The sequence below is a fragment of the Gordionus sp. m RMFG-2023 genome, chromosome 5, assembly GCF_954871325.1.
Source record: "Gordionus sp. m RMFG-2023 chromosome 5, tfGorSpeb1-WG-v2, whole genome shotgun sequence".
In the NCBI taxonomy this organism is placed as follows: domain Eukaryota; kingdom Metazoa; phylum Nematomorpha; class Gordioida; order Chordodea; family Parachordodidae; genus Gordionus; species Gordionus sp. m RMFG-2023.
Genome location: NC_088779.1, coordinates 21,835,991 through 21,851,572, shown reverse-complemented (window position 1 = coordinate 21,851,572; position 15,582 = coordinate 21,835,991). Strand labels below are relative to the sequence as shown.

Genomic DNA, 15,582 nt, shown 5'->3' with positions numbered 1-15,582 from the left:
AACAATACGACTCTTTTGCCAGGTCAAATAATTTCAGTCTCAGCCATATGCCGCCTAGAAACAATACCTAGTTCTAAGTTAGGTACTAACCAACATGAACTTAGAATTGCTATCGGTCTTCGATTAGGCTATGAAATCGTAATACCAAAATCACGTGTCCTCTGTAACACTCATATTGGTAGCCTGGGTCATCACCCTCTACACTGTCTTTTTTAAATGGCAAATTATCCATGCACCATGCCATCAATAGAATTCTGAGATCCATAAATATTCCTCTCAAGCTGGAATCCTCTGGCTTCAGCCATGACAATCAAACCAGACCCGATGTGATTAACCTAATACGCTGGAAATTAGGTCTACTTGTGTATATCGTTTTACCGGATCCTTTTCTGTCAACAATATCATGAGTGCAGAAAAAACAAAGACCAATAAATATGGCCATTTAAATAATCTATCGTTTGTTCTAGTAGTTTCAGACACCTGTTGATCATTTGGCCAAGCCCTAGGATTATTTAAAACAATAGGACAATTACCCATAAATACAAGCAGGTGATAGAGGGTCTTTACTTGTGACAAAGATTATTTATCGAAATTTCCCGCCTGAACTTTATATCTATACGTGGGTCATTAAGCCCCGCACCTAACCTAAATATTTATTTTTTAAATAGTTTTCTCCTTCTCTTTAAATATTGTTTTTTTTTAATGTATTTTTTATAGATATGGTATGTTTTTAATATTTATAATCAAAATTTCATCTTATATCTTTTTTAATAGTGAATTTTGAAAATAAAATTTTTTAGTAAACAAAAAAAAGCGAAATACAATTTAAACAAATATAAAACAATTAAAAAGGAAATATAATTAAAACCAATTTATCAAATGATTATATCAGAAATAAGAAAATGAATGCTATAATATTATAAAATATAAATTTAATATTTTTCTTATTTGAAAACAGAATTTAATTAATCATTAAATGTAAATATAATGGAGTTTCTTAAATTATAGATTAAGATAAATTATGTAATCTTCCTGAAATATTAATTTCCTTTGCATCTAAAAAAACTTTTTAAAACATGCTTATTACGTTTGCTATAGTTTAATGCCTTATTTAACGTAACAATAGAATCGCGCTATAACATTTTAACACAGAGATATTAAATCACAATTTGCAAGAACTTTTTATGGTGGGTGAAACTAATTTATTAAAAGAATTTTTCAAATAATGTCTATCCATAAACCCACACTATCAGCATCAGGAATAATTATTATTTGACCAGATTAAAATCCTAACACTAAAAAAAGGTATAAGGTTCTATATTTTATAGGGATTTAGCGATATCACTTTTTGGAAGCCGATCCGATATTCCCGATACATATCTAATTTTGTATTCTGTAAAGATACCAATGGTTTTAATTTTTATTATACTTTTTATTACTATAACATCTATATTTTAACTATACCATAACATATGTCATTTACATATATTATAATAGTCAGTTATAGTTTACATTCAATTCAATTGCAATTCTAAAAGTATATAAAATATTTTTTGTGATAAATCACAAATTTAAATAATAAGTACTAACATTATTCTATTTACATAATAAGTAATAAAAATATATTATGAAATTTGAAATAAATATTTAAATTAATATATCGAAAATTTCTTTTTGGAAATACCAAAATTTGTAATTCATCGGAGGTCAGCCTGGAAATGGGAACTGTAAATATCACCAGCTTCACTAAATACAGATTCTGGAGAGATTATCGCTCACTTTTATAAATAGAATGCGCCAAAAAATAACAATATGGCAGAATATTTATTAATTAATTATTATTAAAAAAAAATAAACAAAAAAATGGATTTCAATTTTATTTATAAAAATAAATGATTTTAGATATAACTTTTTTTTTAAATTTTATAACATTTTATCTTTGTTAAAAACGCCATTTTATATCGGATCGGAAATTTTTTATAATATTGGTAGATAACCGATATTTTAAAATGGGTGAAATATCGACCCGATCCGATCTGATAAATCCCTAATATTTTAACACATTTAAAACTTTTAACACAAATGTACACAGCTCCCTGCTTCTCTCCGCATTTCTGACCGTATGCCGTTTTATGGGAGGATTTTGCAAAAGCTTTAACTCTAGCAGTATCTCCGCTAATCCTCTGAATCTGACTGCCCCCAATTCTTCGTCTCTCATTTCATTCTTCGCCATTCAAGACAGGATTCCTTCCTTTTGCGGCAAGGAAAAATCTCAAGCTAGGTTCAAATTTGCCTCTAAAAAGAGCAAAGCACTAAGCACTATGGGTCACTCATTCTTACCTCACCATTATATGTCCCTGACCTTTTGTAACCGGTGTCATGATATCGTCAGAGGCATAGGCTTCCAGGGGCTTCAATGCCAAAGTAATTGTCTTTTATTTTGGATTGTATTAAATGAAGTATATTGGATGCCATATAAAAGTTTTTATTTCAGTAGGTAATTTATGAGACATTCAGATCCAGTGTATGCTAGTATCCCTTCTACCCAAAATACTCAGTTTTTTGGCCTGGTTTGGGTATCTTTATTTCGTCATTTTTATTTCAATTTCCCAGCCTTAATTTCAAAATTCCGAAAAGAATAACTTAGGTCTTAAGAATAAATATTCTTTAATATTGATTATAGTATTCAGCTCAGCATAAGGAGATAATTTTGTTTAGAGCCAATGAAAAGATGAATTATGAAATATTTTGAAATATGAAACCAGCAATGTTAATGTAAATTAATGTTTTTTATAAAATCTTATTAAAATTGTTATGGGATGGTTTATATATATATCAGCCGATTCGATATTGTAAAGGTAAAACTAGTGCGGTTTTGTGGGGGAGGGGGATTTATGCTCGACACAAGATGTAAATTTGATTTCACATTTCAGTCATTCCTAATTTCGTATTCTAGCTCTTTCTATTAGTATGATATCGATTATATATAAAATAATAAGGTTATGCAAATCTTATATAAAAACAAACATATCAAGGTTGTCAATACAATACTCACAAACCCTGTCTAGATTCCATCGAAGAATATTGTGTTGGAATCCACTTAAAACCATTTTCAAACGTTTCTTCCTCGACTCCACAACAGAATTATCATAGTTCTCTTATTCCTCCCTCCCTAAACAGCATCAACCATAATTTTTCCCAAATATCCTCACCGGCCATCAGCAGCAGTTCGGCTTCGATAACCAATGCCGTTTCAGGGTCCAATAAACCTACCCAAGTTCCTAATGCCAGTTCTGGCTCCTTCGTATCCAATATCATGCGGAGGCGGGAAACGAAAAGCATGTTTATGCCATCCCCACCAACTGCTCATCTAAATATTATGAGTTTAATTTACTTTTTACGCCTTAAAAATATTTTGATAGCAATCTTGGAAAATTATAATTACAAATATCATGAAAAAATAAAAATAAAACTGATGATTTTAAAAATCTAGTTATAAATAAGATATAAATCCATTAATGTAACTTCTGATTTTATTTGGATTTTGCAATTGTTTTAATTTTATATATATATGTCTGGTCTTGCATTATTTTGTGTTATATTTAAATTTTGTCCCAAATTTCCCCTCTTTTTTTGAAATTTGGCAATCATCTTCCATTTCTTCCTAGGAATCTTGATAAAAGAATTTCTCTTTTAAATCAAATTGAACTTAAGTGATGGAAAAAACTAGATTTGAATTTTAACAATGGTTCGGCATTAAATGTTGTTGATATCGCATTCTTTTATTATTATTATCATCTTTATCTTCCAGTTGTGATAGTAGTTTTAATTTCTTCAGCCTTTTACAAATTTACCTAGACTTCATTGATAATATATTTGTTTTGGTTTTGATGGTTTTTTTTAATCATGTTTTAAATTGGTTGTCAATTATATCATGATTGTTCAGAAAATTGGCTAATATTGATAGATATAATTTAACCATAAAATATAAATTATAAGAATTCCATTGAAATGATCTGAACTTTCCTCTTTCACTTTAGGGATGTAGGGATTAGGTTGGGTTCGATTAGACCAGAATTTAATGCTTGATAGGTAATTAAACTCAGGTACAGTGATTAAGCCCTGGTGGTAATAAAATAATCTATTTGTTCAAAATTATAAGTATCTTTATTTAAATAACATTTAAATATCAATTTTTAAAGTAAAATAAAATATTTTAATAAAAGTCAAAAAATGAATATTATCAATATTATTGATATCTATATAAGTAATTTTGTTTTATTTGTTAATATGAAAGTAAATTGTATGGTTTTTATACATAGCAAAATATCCCCTCAGAACAGTAAAAAAATATAAACATTTTAAATATAAATTGGACATATTATAATAAGAAAATATCGCATCAGAACAGTAAAAAAATAAACATTTTAAATATAAATTGAACATATTATATCATCAAAATTTGGGCTAAATCTAAGTAAGTTACATGGATTTTAAATTTAAGTGGCACTCTTTTATTCTTACTAGTCAATCTATAAAATACTTTATTATTTTGCAAAGAAATTTATTTATACTAATTTGTAGGTTTATTGTTAAATTTAAATTCTTTCAAAGATTAATTGAAATAATCTTAAATTATAATCCTACCAAACCCACTATAAATTATTAGATTTTTTTTTAAGTTAAAGCTAAAAGTGTATTGCGTCTTTTGTAAATAATAATCTTTACTTGCACATAAAATAATTAATTAATGTAAAACTCCCCTTTTTTAACACGAAACCAAACAGTTCCCACCTATCCTCCATCAAGTCACGCTCTTGAAAAGGCTAAAAAACGTTTAGAAAGCAAAGATTATAATATCCACATACCATTTATTACTACGAATGATTTAAATCATAATTCGGGAAACTATCAACAATCACAGTCACACCCTTATCCATCTTCCATTGGTATATTAGTTTTATACAATTTTGAAAAAAAACTATTTGGCCTAACCTGGTTCTTCTTCTTTTTGAAACTTGTTTCTGTTTAGTCCATACCATACTAAGCAGATTTTGAACTAGGACACCCTATTTTGGTATATATTTGTTATATATTTTTAGTACAAATAAAAAGACTCATTGTCTTATACCTATATCAAAATGGACTCTTCTTTTTAGGGTGTTTAGATGAGGCCATATGGCTAAAGAGATTACTATTTAGAAATAAGGCGAACCAGGACACGACCTTAAAACTTTGGTCAATAAGAGAAAGATTTATAATATAGACAAGTTAAGAAGACAATTTTTTTTAATAATCAAAATGATTTAGGTAGTTAATGATATCTCCATCAGCATTCCATCATGTTTTCTTATAGACGCCGAAGTTTCTATTAAATCAAACGAATGTAATTTAGGGTTATCTTGTCTATAATTTAGAATCTTCGTTATAAAGGTGAAATTTCCTCCTTTACAAAATATAGACGTTCATTTTTTTTTAAATGGGTTTGTATATCAGTTTTCAGTACTAAATAAATTATATATTAATATGTCTATTCGATCTCTCATGATTTATCATGAATCTAAATAATTTTACTAATTAAAGCAAGAGCATAACCAACACCTGGCTGCTCCGGGAAACCCATTAACAGATTTAGCTGCCACAATGAGCCCTAAATTATTAGTCTATAAAAGTATTTATTTGGGGGAAGAGGGGGCGGGAATATTTGCTATATTTAAGTCATAAGTAAATATTTTTGAGTTTATCTCATTAATTGATAATTTTAAGTTTTAATATACTTCGTACTACAATAACATAATATCCTATAAAATTCACTTTTGCTTATATCCCCAAAAAAGCCGAAGCCATAAACGAGGATTCTCTAGAAGAAGAACCTATCATTCCAACTTCCTCGTCCAACAGCAGAAAGTCTATTTCCGGTATTAAGCTACCCAAAACTAACGGTCCAGACATTGTAAACGATTCATCGATCCACACTAACGACGCTGCCGATAAAACTTCCCGTAAAGCACATAAATCTCCTCTCAAGCAATCCTCCTCGGTGCTCAGGAATAATTTTTTATCCGGCAACCATCAAAATCAAAATTTGCCCCAATCGAACTCCTTTTCTACCGGTAACAACGAGAAAGCTACCTTTTTCCTCTCCAGGACGTCCAATAGCATAATCCCCAATTTTTCTAATCGGTGGTTCAGCGATTCTAACAAGCACAGGAACGAACCCTCGAACAGTATAGATAGTTGCGACAACAAAATGCCGGGTAGCGACAAAAGTAGCACTAATACCGCTAGTACGACCACCGTTGCTCATGTAGGAAGGTCCGAGAGTATGAAGGCCAAAGTGAGGGATACGTTCGTTTTTTTTGTAACTTGCAAAAAAATTGTTTTAAGAGATAGTAAGTTAGGATTTCTTATTCACTTATTAGCAAGTTAACTCAATGCCACTTGCTATGCTTTTTTTTAAAAATAATTTTTCCGATTAAAATGGCGCAATTCAAATTGTTTGTTAGGACGTATACATAAATTTTATTGGTGAAGCTTAATTAAACATAAATATTTAATTAGGGCGAAAATAAATACCCTCGTAAAAAGAGCGATACAACTAATGTTCCTAGATCAAAAAGGTTAAAAAAAATTTTTTTAGTTTGACATATTTTATAAAATTTTTATGTCTTATATTTTCTTTACATTCTATTATCTTCATCACTTAAATATCGAATACAATTTCTACCATACTTTTTAATTCCTGCATTTTGTGTTTTTTTTATCATTCTTTTTTGGGTTTTAACAATTTAAGCATCAGGTCTCTTGAAGATAATGTACTATGGTTTTGTGATGACTTTCTTGTGACGAATTTTAATCGATAAATATTTTTATAGTGATATAGCACAAAAGGCTGCCTCTTCTGAACAGGTTACGGAAATAGACCTACCTAAACCCGTTTTAGTCAAATCCTCCAAAAGGTAATATGGATAGAGTTTTTTTTAAAATATTATTGTAAATTTATTTAACATTAAATTAAACAATATTTTAGCAGTTTTTCGACTAATTATTGTGTTAGAAAATATTTTAGGTATATGATATAAATTGAAAATGCCTATGCTTACATACATGTTATATAATTTATTTTTATCAAAGTTATAAGAACTCCCCCCACAACCCCTCTAATCTATATCATAATTTACATTACAGATCCTTCGATTTCACTTCCAGCTTCAATTCCAAACCACAATCCGACAATGCATTGATTTCCAATGGTACCGCATCTAATCAATTATCGATTCTAGCCAATAATCAGTCAGCAACGACTAACAACTCTTCATCCTCCCTCCTCAAATATATGGAACTATTGAACCTCAATTTCGACGACCCGGACCTGGACACCGAGCCGGGCATTCCCAATTGGCAAAAGTCCGTCGATTGGGAACACCTCAAAAAAATGAAGCCCAAAGAAGTTAAGAGGCAGGACGTTATAAGCGGTATTATAAAAGAGCTATTAATTTTTTATTGACCCTGAAAATCTTTTATAATAGCGTTAACAACTCCCAAAAAAATCTGAGATATTAAATAAATCTTAATCTTTATGATTTTTAATTATTTGCATTTTCAAACTTGGAAAAAAACTGAAAATATATTTTTTTTAAGAAAAATCTATTGTATAAAAAGTTATCTTATTATGAAATCATTTTTTAAATCTAGTTATTAATACCTTTTTTTAGGAGTTGTTAATCTTCTATACCCTATTTAAAAATTCCGTTGCGTAATGTCAACATAATAATACTTTTAAATTTTTACATGATTTTAAAATAATTATACACCGCACAATTTTAATAGATTGTTGGTAACTTTGAACCCAGCTTGCCCACCCCACCCCCACTCCCTCCATCTTTATTATTTTATTTTATTTAAATATATGAATTTTTTAGATTTTCAATTCTGAATATTAAAATATAAAAAATTTTTTTTGAAATAGTATAAATATTAAACACTAATCTATTTTAATAAATGAGAATACGAGCAGGATTTTGTGTGATCACCTTATCGAGGTTTCGAAATATTACCATATGATTATTTGCATGTTATTGTTTATAGAATTATTTCACACCGAAAAAAATCACGTGCGTAATCTAAAGGTGCTAGATTACATATTTTACCGACCCATGAAACTCGAAAATTTGGTTTCGGAAGAATTGCTAGACAGGCTTTTCCCTAATTTAGACGAACTATTAAGGATACACGGTATAAAAATACAAAAAAAAATTATATTTTTTTAAATTAATAATATCAAATTATTTATTAACGATCCTTTTTGTGGATCTTCTATACAATTTGTTGGACTATGCTTTATAAGTTTTTTTATAAAATTGATTTTCAAGTTCCCGAGCATCTTTGTTGATTAGGAAAGGTGATTTTTCGTTTTATTATGAAATATACGGATGATTTTAATATTTATTCAAGGTTAAAATTTGAATCTTTCTTAATACCTATCTCACCCAACAACAAAAAATAAATCTCAGCATTTCCCAGTATTGAGCATTATTGTCATAAACTTTTAAATGATACCGTGAAAATTTTTCACCCCCCTCCCCCTCCAATTATTTCATTTTTCAAAAGGCGAATTGAATTCTTTTATTTTTCGAAAGGCGAATTGAATCAAAAAATGAAAATGAAAAAATCGGAAAACGTTATTATCGATTCGATCGGCCCGATGCTGTTAGATTTCGTAAGACAAAATTAAAATCAAGAAAATAATATATTATTATAATATGTTTAAGAAAATTGTCATTTATAAGAATAATATAAACAACCCCTCCCCCCCCCCCCGTTAAATAAACCCATAAAATTTTTTTTATAATGATTTCCTAATAATTTGATTCACGATTGTATAGTCAAATTTGCATAAAAAAGATTAATATTTGACAAGTTTTAATAATAAATAATTTTTTCTAGTTATAAATGGAAACATAAATAATCATATTTATTTGATCTCTTAAAATAAGATCATTATTACTTGAGCCAGAAATTGGGGAAGGGGTGGTTATTTACTTTTGGTAGATTCAATTTGAATTTTTCAAAATAATATAAGGATAATTTCCTTCATTAGGAGAGGTGCTTAACACCCTCTTCCCCTCTTATAATTTTTTATTTTTAAGCACCTAAGTTTCCATAAAAAATTTTTAGATGAATATTAAGTTGCTAATTCAAATATTATCACTTAAACAAACCAGAAAAATGTCAATATAGCTTTTTTTTAAAAAATATTGATTTTTCCCATAGTTAAAAAACTTCAAATTAAAATCTATCTTATATATTTCTGATATTTTTTTTGAAAAAAAACAATAGTAAGGAGTGAGTGTATAGTTTCAGCATTATTAAGGATTACACTTTTGGTGATATATCAATATATCTTATTCATATTAAAATAACAGTTCGACGGCGTCTCAGGCTTAGAATTTCAAACGGCTTGCGCCAGGTTTTGCGAAAACCAGACCCTAGCCCTCGAAGCTCTTAAACTGAAGCAACGTAAGGAAAGCAAACTCATGTCCTTTCTCTGCGAAGCCGAATCAAATCCCTTATGCCGGAGACTGCAATTAAAAGATTTAGTTCCTTGCGAGATGCAAAGGTCCATATTTTTCCATTTTGTCATCAAAATCTTTTGAACTATTTTTTTAATAGGAATTACTACTAAAAATACCGATTTATTTCGATTTAAGAATAATGACATTAGTATTTATACAAACCTCATTTTGATTATGAATTAATCTGAACGCCTTACTTTTCGTCAATGCCAAACGATTTTTGAATATTATTAATAAACTCTTTTTTAAGATAAGCGTGCTTAATTTTTTAAAAAGATATTATACTATGATACTCAAATTAAACCGCGCGAAGCCCAGGCGACACAATCTCATCTAACATAAAATTCACATTAAACTAAACAATATTTGGTTTATTTATAAAAAGCAAATACATAAAATTACTACTCCTTCAAATATATCACACATAATAATCACAGAAGTTGATATTTTGATAAATATAGGATATTTGTTGATAAAATAATACCATAAGTAAAATAAGTTATTCTATTAAACACACGTTCATACTCACAAATAGATTGACCAAGTACCCTTTGCTAATTGAGAACGTCATGAAATATACTGCCATTAGCGAAACGGACGAAAAGGGAGAAACAATCGAATACAAGGACTTGGCCGTCTCTTATGAAAGGTATGTATTACATTTCCCTTGTTATTGTTGATGAAGATTTAGGGAGATCCGTTATACATGGAAAGTAGGCGGCCCATTTATATTAGGCTAAGGAATTAGTCATAGAAGGTAAGGCAAGGGAAGATAAATCGCCACAATAAATGGTGGAATTTGAGTATTGACTGAACCAGAATGACATTCGTCAGGAATAAATAGCTGAGGAGGGTTTCTGACGGTAAAAGGAGTTATTGACAAGCAAACCCATAATAAAGAGATTTAATAAAAATAGTTCTTATTTTGTTTAGAGCCCGTTCCATATTAGCGCACGTTAACGAGTCCGTCAGGGAAGCCGAAAATTATCAACGGCTCATAGAAGTGGAATCTCGGCTTGACAAATCTGCCCTCGAACGGGCTTACGAAAAAGTGCACGATAACCCGAAACTTCAAGAACTTAAGAATCTCAAGCTAACTTCCAAGAGACTAATCATGGAAGGCAATCTGCAATGGAAATGTTCGCGAACAAAAACAGTTGAAATTTATGCCCTCTTGCTTGAGGATTTGTTACTGATCACGCAGAAACAGGTAATATTGATATAATTTTATTTTAGGAGACGGAAAAAGGAAAGAAAAACAAAATGATTAATATGTTTTTTTTTAAATTAATCGTTTCTTTTTTTCAAAAAAAAACATTTTATAGGATGAGCGATACATTCTCAAATTTCAATCTACTAACGTAACTCCGGCCAAAGAAGAATCAAAATTATCACATAGTCCTGTCATAAAGCTAAATAATCTTTTGACCAAAAATGTTGCCACAGGTTTAAAAAAAATTGAATGCGCAATTTTAATGTTATTACTTTACAATGTATAAATACTCAAATATTTACATTATTTTTGGTTCAACTTTATAAAAACTTAAATCGGGACAAATGTCAAATTTTTGATCACAGAATTCAAGAGTAGTTCTACATCGAAAATTTTCGAATTTATTCTAAATTAATAATATAAATTTTATTTTTTTTTCATAGACAAAAGGGCATTTTTCTTAGTTAGCACTGTGAGCGAAGGCCCACAACTATACGAACTTATAGCCTCTACGTCTAACGAGAGAAAACAGTAATTTTAAATTAGCAACATTTCTTTTTCGTTTTTAATTAAGTTACTGATATTTTTTATGTATGTTAATTTTTAAAATATATTTTGAAAACGAAAAAAACACTCTTTATATGTTTTATGACTTAGTTTTAAAAAAAAGAATTTTCTTCTCGTCAATAATATCTTTAAATATATAAGTTTTTATATCCTACAAACAAATAACGCAAGATGGCTACTTAACATCGAAAAAACGATCGAAAAACTCAAAGGGATCAAGACATCTGCCTCTATTCCCAAATGCAACCTTTCTTCGATCACAACCTCTGCGGGTGCTTCTAGGCACTCCTCCGACCCCACGAGTGGCGCAAAAGAAGCCGAAAAATCTTCCAAACAGCCTCCAAACATTAAAAATGGCTCGCTGGAGGCTTTGAAGTATATATTCCCTTTCTGAATTCTCTATATTTACATTATTTATACGTCGAATTAAGTATCAAGGTTTTGTCCTGCTCCGACTTATTTTTGGGCTAAACAGCTTCAAATAGAACACCCTATTTTTGTTTGTATTAAATATTTAGTAGCACGAATATTTTTCGTCGTTTTTTTTGCTTTTTAGGTTGTTTAGTAATAAGTCGACCCAGGACACGTCAAAGTACTTTATTAGCTGGATTTTGTTGTCTAACTACTTATGTGACTAAAATTGGCTTAGCCAAAACATACACTAAGCCTAGCTGATTTTTTTCTTCATCGAAAACCTCGAGATTGAGCTGATAGTTTCTGGTTAGGCCGTTTGTATTCGGTTCAAACGCAGAGATTTGTCAACATTAGTTTGATGCTACATTAAATGATACGCGAAATGGGAGGAATAAACTTTTTTAATTTCGAAAAAAATTATTTTAAAGTATTATTCTATAGAATCAGCAGTAAACCCCACTCATTCTATCCTTTTAATTTGTTAACATCTTTTTATATTTAACCCTTTTTTTAAATATTCCAAACTCGTTAACATCCCCCCCAAATAAATATAATAATTATTAATTAATCAAATCAAATATTTTAAAAGTATCGATCTACCTCCCGATTTATTGACACCGGAGCTCCCTCCACAAACGCCTGAAGAGGACCACCCAAAGTCACAACAAGAAGAGGACATGGAAGAGGAAGAAGAACAAGAATTGGTAGAATACGTCGCCACACCGCAATTGGTAAGGCCCTGCGAGGTAGTAGTGAGAGACCCTCTGCCTTCTTGTCGGGCCCACCCCATTCTCTCCCTCTATGAACAACTTAGGCGCGCCGACCTCGCCCTCAATTCCGCCCTTGCTAACAAGCGGGATATTGTATCGCGCGTTTTATCTTTTCACGCCTCTGCCCACCCAAAAATAGATGGTAAAAACATATTCCAAGCCAAATCGAATATTCTCACACCAAGCGATATAACGCATCAATCAAGCGACTTATTACACAGCGAGGAATCGACGGATGATCACCTTACATGGAAAACATTCTCTGAGCAAGAAGTAAGGATGGGTGACGATGAAGGAATCATCCTTGCCAGAGCGTTGGACAAAGCCAAAGAGCTCAGGGACAGATTGAAAATGTTTGAAAACGTCGAAAAGATACAACATATGGATTCCACTACCAGCTTGGATGATAGATCCGAGAGAGGATTTTTGAAAAATGACGAAGCGGGTATCGAGAAAGCTGACGCTAAAGGGTAATAATTATAATTATGTAGAGATTACTTCGGCTAAAAAAAAAGTCCTGTTCTGAAAATTTCTTAAAGAGCAGTTTCGATTCATAAAAAATATTTTTAAAAGAAGTTATAGCTACAGTTTTCTTATTTGACTCGATTCTGGTTTCGAGTTTCCTATTTGACTCGGTTATGGTTTCAGTTTTCTTTTTGATTCGGTTCTGTTTTTTATTTGACTCGGACCTGGTTTCGGTTTCAAATATCTGTTAATAAACAATATGTCGAAAAATTTAAACAAATCATTTAAAATGTATCGCGCATTTTCTTTTTACAAATCACCACGTATTTCTTATGTTCGTATAAAATATCGCTCATTATATATTATGACCACATTATGGAATGGATTATATTGGATATCAAATTGAAACCGGTATTCGAATTCGTAACAAATCTAAGCACTCTAAAAGAATCCATTTTTAAATTTTCGACATCCGGTTCCAACAAAAGTATATGCAACTAATTTATGTATCATCTTCAAAGATGTTCTGTCATTAAAACAAATTTTTTTTTAAAATCTAGTCTGAAAAATGACCAAGAGTGGCCCTTCGTTCACAAGGCTCTCGGTTTGATGGAAATCAAAGACGATTTATTTATCATATCTACGTCACTCAATTTCGAATTGACCCGCTTGATGCATTTTTTCTGTAAACGAGGAGCCTTCGATTCGTCAACAACCTCAAAAAATTGCACGGATTTTTTCTCCATAGATGGAACATCTGACGATGATGCTTATAAAAATTATCAATACAACAAACCCGAAAATACTGGGGAACCTTTAATCATCCAAAGGTCAGAGATAATTAAGGCCCAACCTTTGAGTCTTGTTAAAAATGATGCCCCAAATCATCCACATTTGGATTCGCTCCACGATGACGACGAGGTTGGAAAAGATTACTCGGAAGATATCCATATTGAAATTCTTCGCGAAACCAACGCCCCTGATTTAGTTCCAGATTCAAGCAAAGATTATTTGACGGATGGATTGGAATCGGAAGGTTTTACGATTAATATTTTAGGAAATACGATAACTAGTATATATATAGTAAAGGGACGCGAATTCCGCCGGCTGTACAACAAATTATTATTAGGGTCCGGGCCTGAAATTTACAATTTTTTTTATGGTTTTTAGTCGAAATTATGTATTTTTTCCTTAATTAAAATTTTTTCAACGGGTCGGGCTGAGTTGAAAAATATTTTAAAAAAATTTCGATACTAAATTAGAACACCCGAAGAAACATCATTGGTTGGCAGACCTATAGAAACTCTTTTAGTATAATTTTTATCTTATGCCAATTATTATTTTCCTCGTAAAATTTTAAAATTATAATATTTATTTTTCATCAGAACACCAACTCATCGACCATTGCATCAAGCACGTGGAAACCACCTTAGAGAGCATCGATGAAGTCACAAACTCATCATCACTTATATATTTCGAATATCGAACCGTAAATGATAACGAAAAGGTTCCGCTTATTCTCGAAGCGGCCGGTTCAAAATGTCTGAAAAATAATAATTTCGACGAAAAAGCTATATTATCACTTGTGGAAAAGACTTAAGTTCATCCCGTACCCCTCTCGCCAAGAGAATCGATGGGAAACAAAATTGTGATAAATCTATAATTGATATCCTAATCGTTATTTATTTGACATAAATCCCAACTTATTTTGTAATTCCATATACTAATATTATGATCTATCAGTTTTTTTAAAAAATTTCATTCCCAAGTTACAAACAAATCATAATTCCTTAAACCAATATGTTATTATATATTTTTTTAAATATACTATAAATATCTCTAAATGATATAGTTGGTTATTTTTTACACCATTAATATAAACTTATATAATTAGTACTAGATTCGATATTTTTCCAAAAATTCGAAGAATTTTTCTTCCTTTTTTATAGTGATTTTAATCTCACAAAGTAAATAAGATTTACTTACAAAACTAACTGTATTATTATTGTAAAAAAAAGTTAAAAATTTAAACGCATGCGCATTATATACCATAATATAATATATTGATAAGAAAATTTTCCAAATTAAAAATTATGGATTTATAACCACCGATTTTTTGTTTCAATTAAAAAATATATTATATATTATTTTTTTGCTTTATAAATACTTTTTTTTTCTTTTCTTTTTTTTATTACTATTTTGTATTTTTCCCTCCTATTTTTTTTTTAAAATAAGATGGAAAATAATTTTATATACATATATTTATTTAATTCACAAGCAATAATAATAAATGAATTTCAAAACCAAAATTTTGATTATTTATTAGCAATTTTTATTTGAATTATTAATTTCGTCCTTGCTCAATTTTTTTTTATCCTAATTCTATTTTTTGCAGGATCCTGGACCTCTGGACTCGAGGAATTCTTTTTTCCCGAGCTCGTACTAAATCTGGACCTCAAAATATTTAGGTTTATGAACCCAGTCTTTAATTGATTTCTCACACTAATTTTAGGTTGTCCAAAGTTGATTTATATGTTTTTTTTGCTCTTAGGCTACTTGCAAACACGACGCTTTTTGG

At 30.1% G+C, this 15,582-nt stretch overlaps 1 protein-coding gene across 3 annotated transcripts in view; it reads left to right on the top strand.

Annotated features, from left to right (window-relative positions):
* The window catches only part of LOC135929908 (uncharacterized), a 54,881-nt gene extending 39,858 nt beyond the window's left edge, over window positions 1–15,023 (top strand). The window contains exons 16-33 of one of the 3 annotated variants that reach the window (XM_065466648.1): window positions 2,093–2,424; window positions 3,036–3,383; window positions 4,788–4,949; window positions 5,838–6,337; window positions 6,562–6,620; window positions 6,876–6,959; window positions 7,189–7,475; window positions 8,089–8,235; window positions 8,640–8,719; window positions 9,426–9,619; window positions 10,111–10,224; window positions 10,509–10,785; window positions 10,901–11,021; window positions 11,232–11,319; window positions 11,527–11,730; window positions 12,359–13,009; window positions 13,565–14,040; window positions 14,390–15,022. In XM_065466648.1, coding sequence (XP_065322720.1) covers window positions 2,093–2,424; window positions 3,036–3,383; window positions 4,788–4,949; window positions 5,838–6,337; window positions 6,562–6,620; window positions 6,876–6,959; window positions 7,189–7,475; window positions 8,089–8,235; window positions 8,640–8,719; window positions 9,426–9,619; window positions 10,111–10,224; window positions 10,509–10,785; window positions 10,901–11,021; window positions 11,232–11,319; window positions 11,527–11,730; window positions 12,359–13,009; window positions 13,565–14,040; window positions 14,390–14,604 — 4,339 coding nt within the window. In that variant the 3' untranslated portion in view covers window positions 14,605–15,022. Of the gene's footprint in view, window positions 1–2,092; window positions 2,425–3,035; window positions 3,384–4,787; window positions 4,950–5,837; window positions 6,338–6,561; window positions 6,621–6,875; window positions 6,960–7,188; window positions 7,476–8,088; window positions 8,236–8,639; window positions 8,720–9,425; window positions 9,620–10,110; window positions 10,225–10,508; window positions 10,786–10,900; window positions 11,022–11,231; window positions 11,320–11,526; window positions 11,731–12,358; window positions 13,010–13,564; window positions 14,041–14,389 lie in introns of all 3 variants that reach the window. The other 2 variants (XM_065466650.1, XM_065466649.1) reach the window with 2 other exon arrangements.
* The last annotated feature ends 559 nt before the right edge of the window (window positions 15,024–15,582 follow it).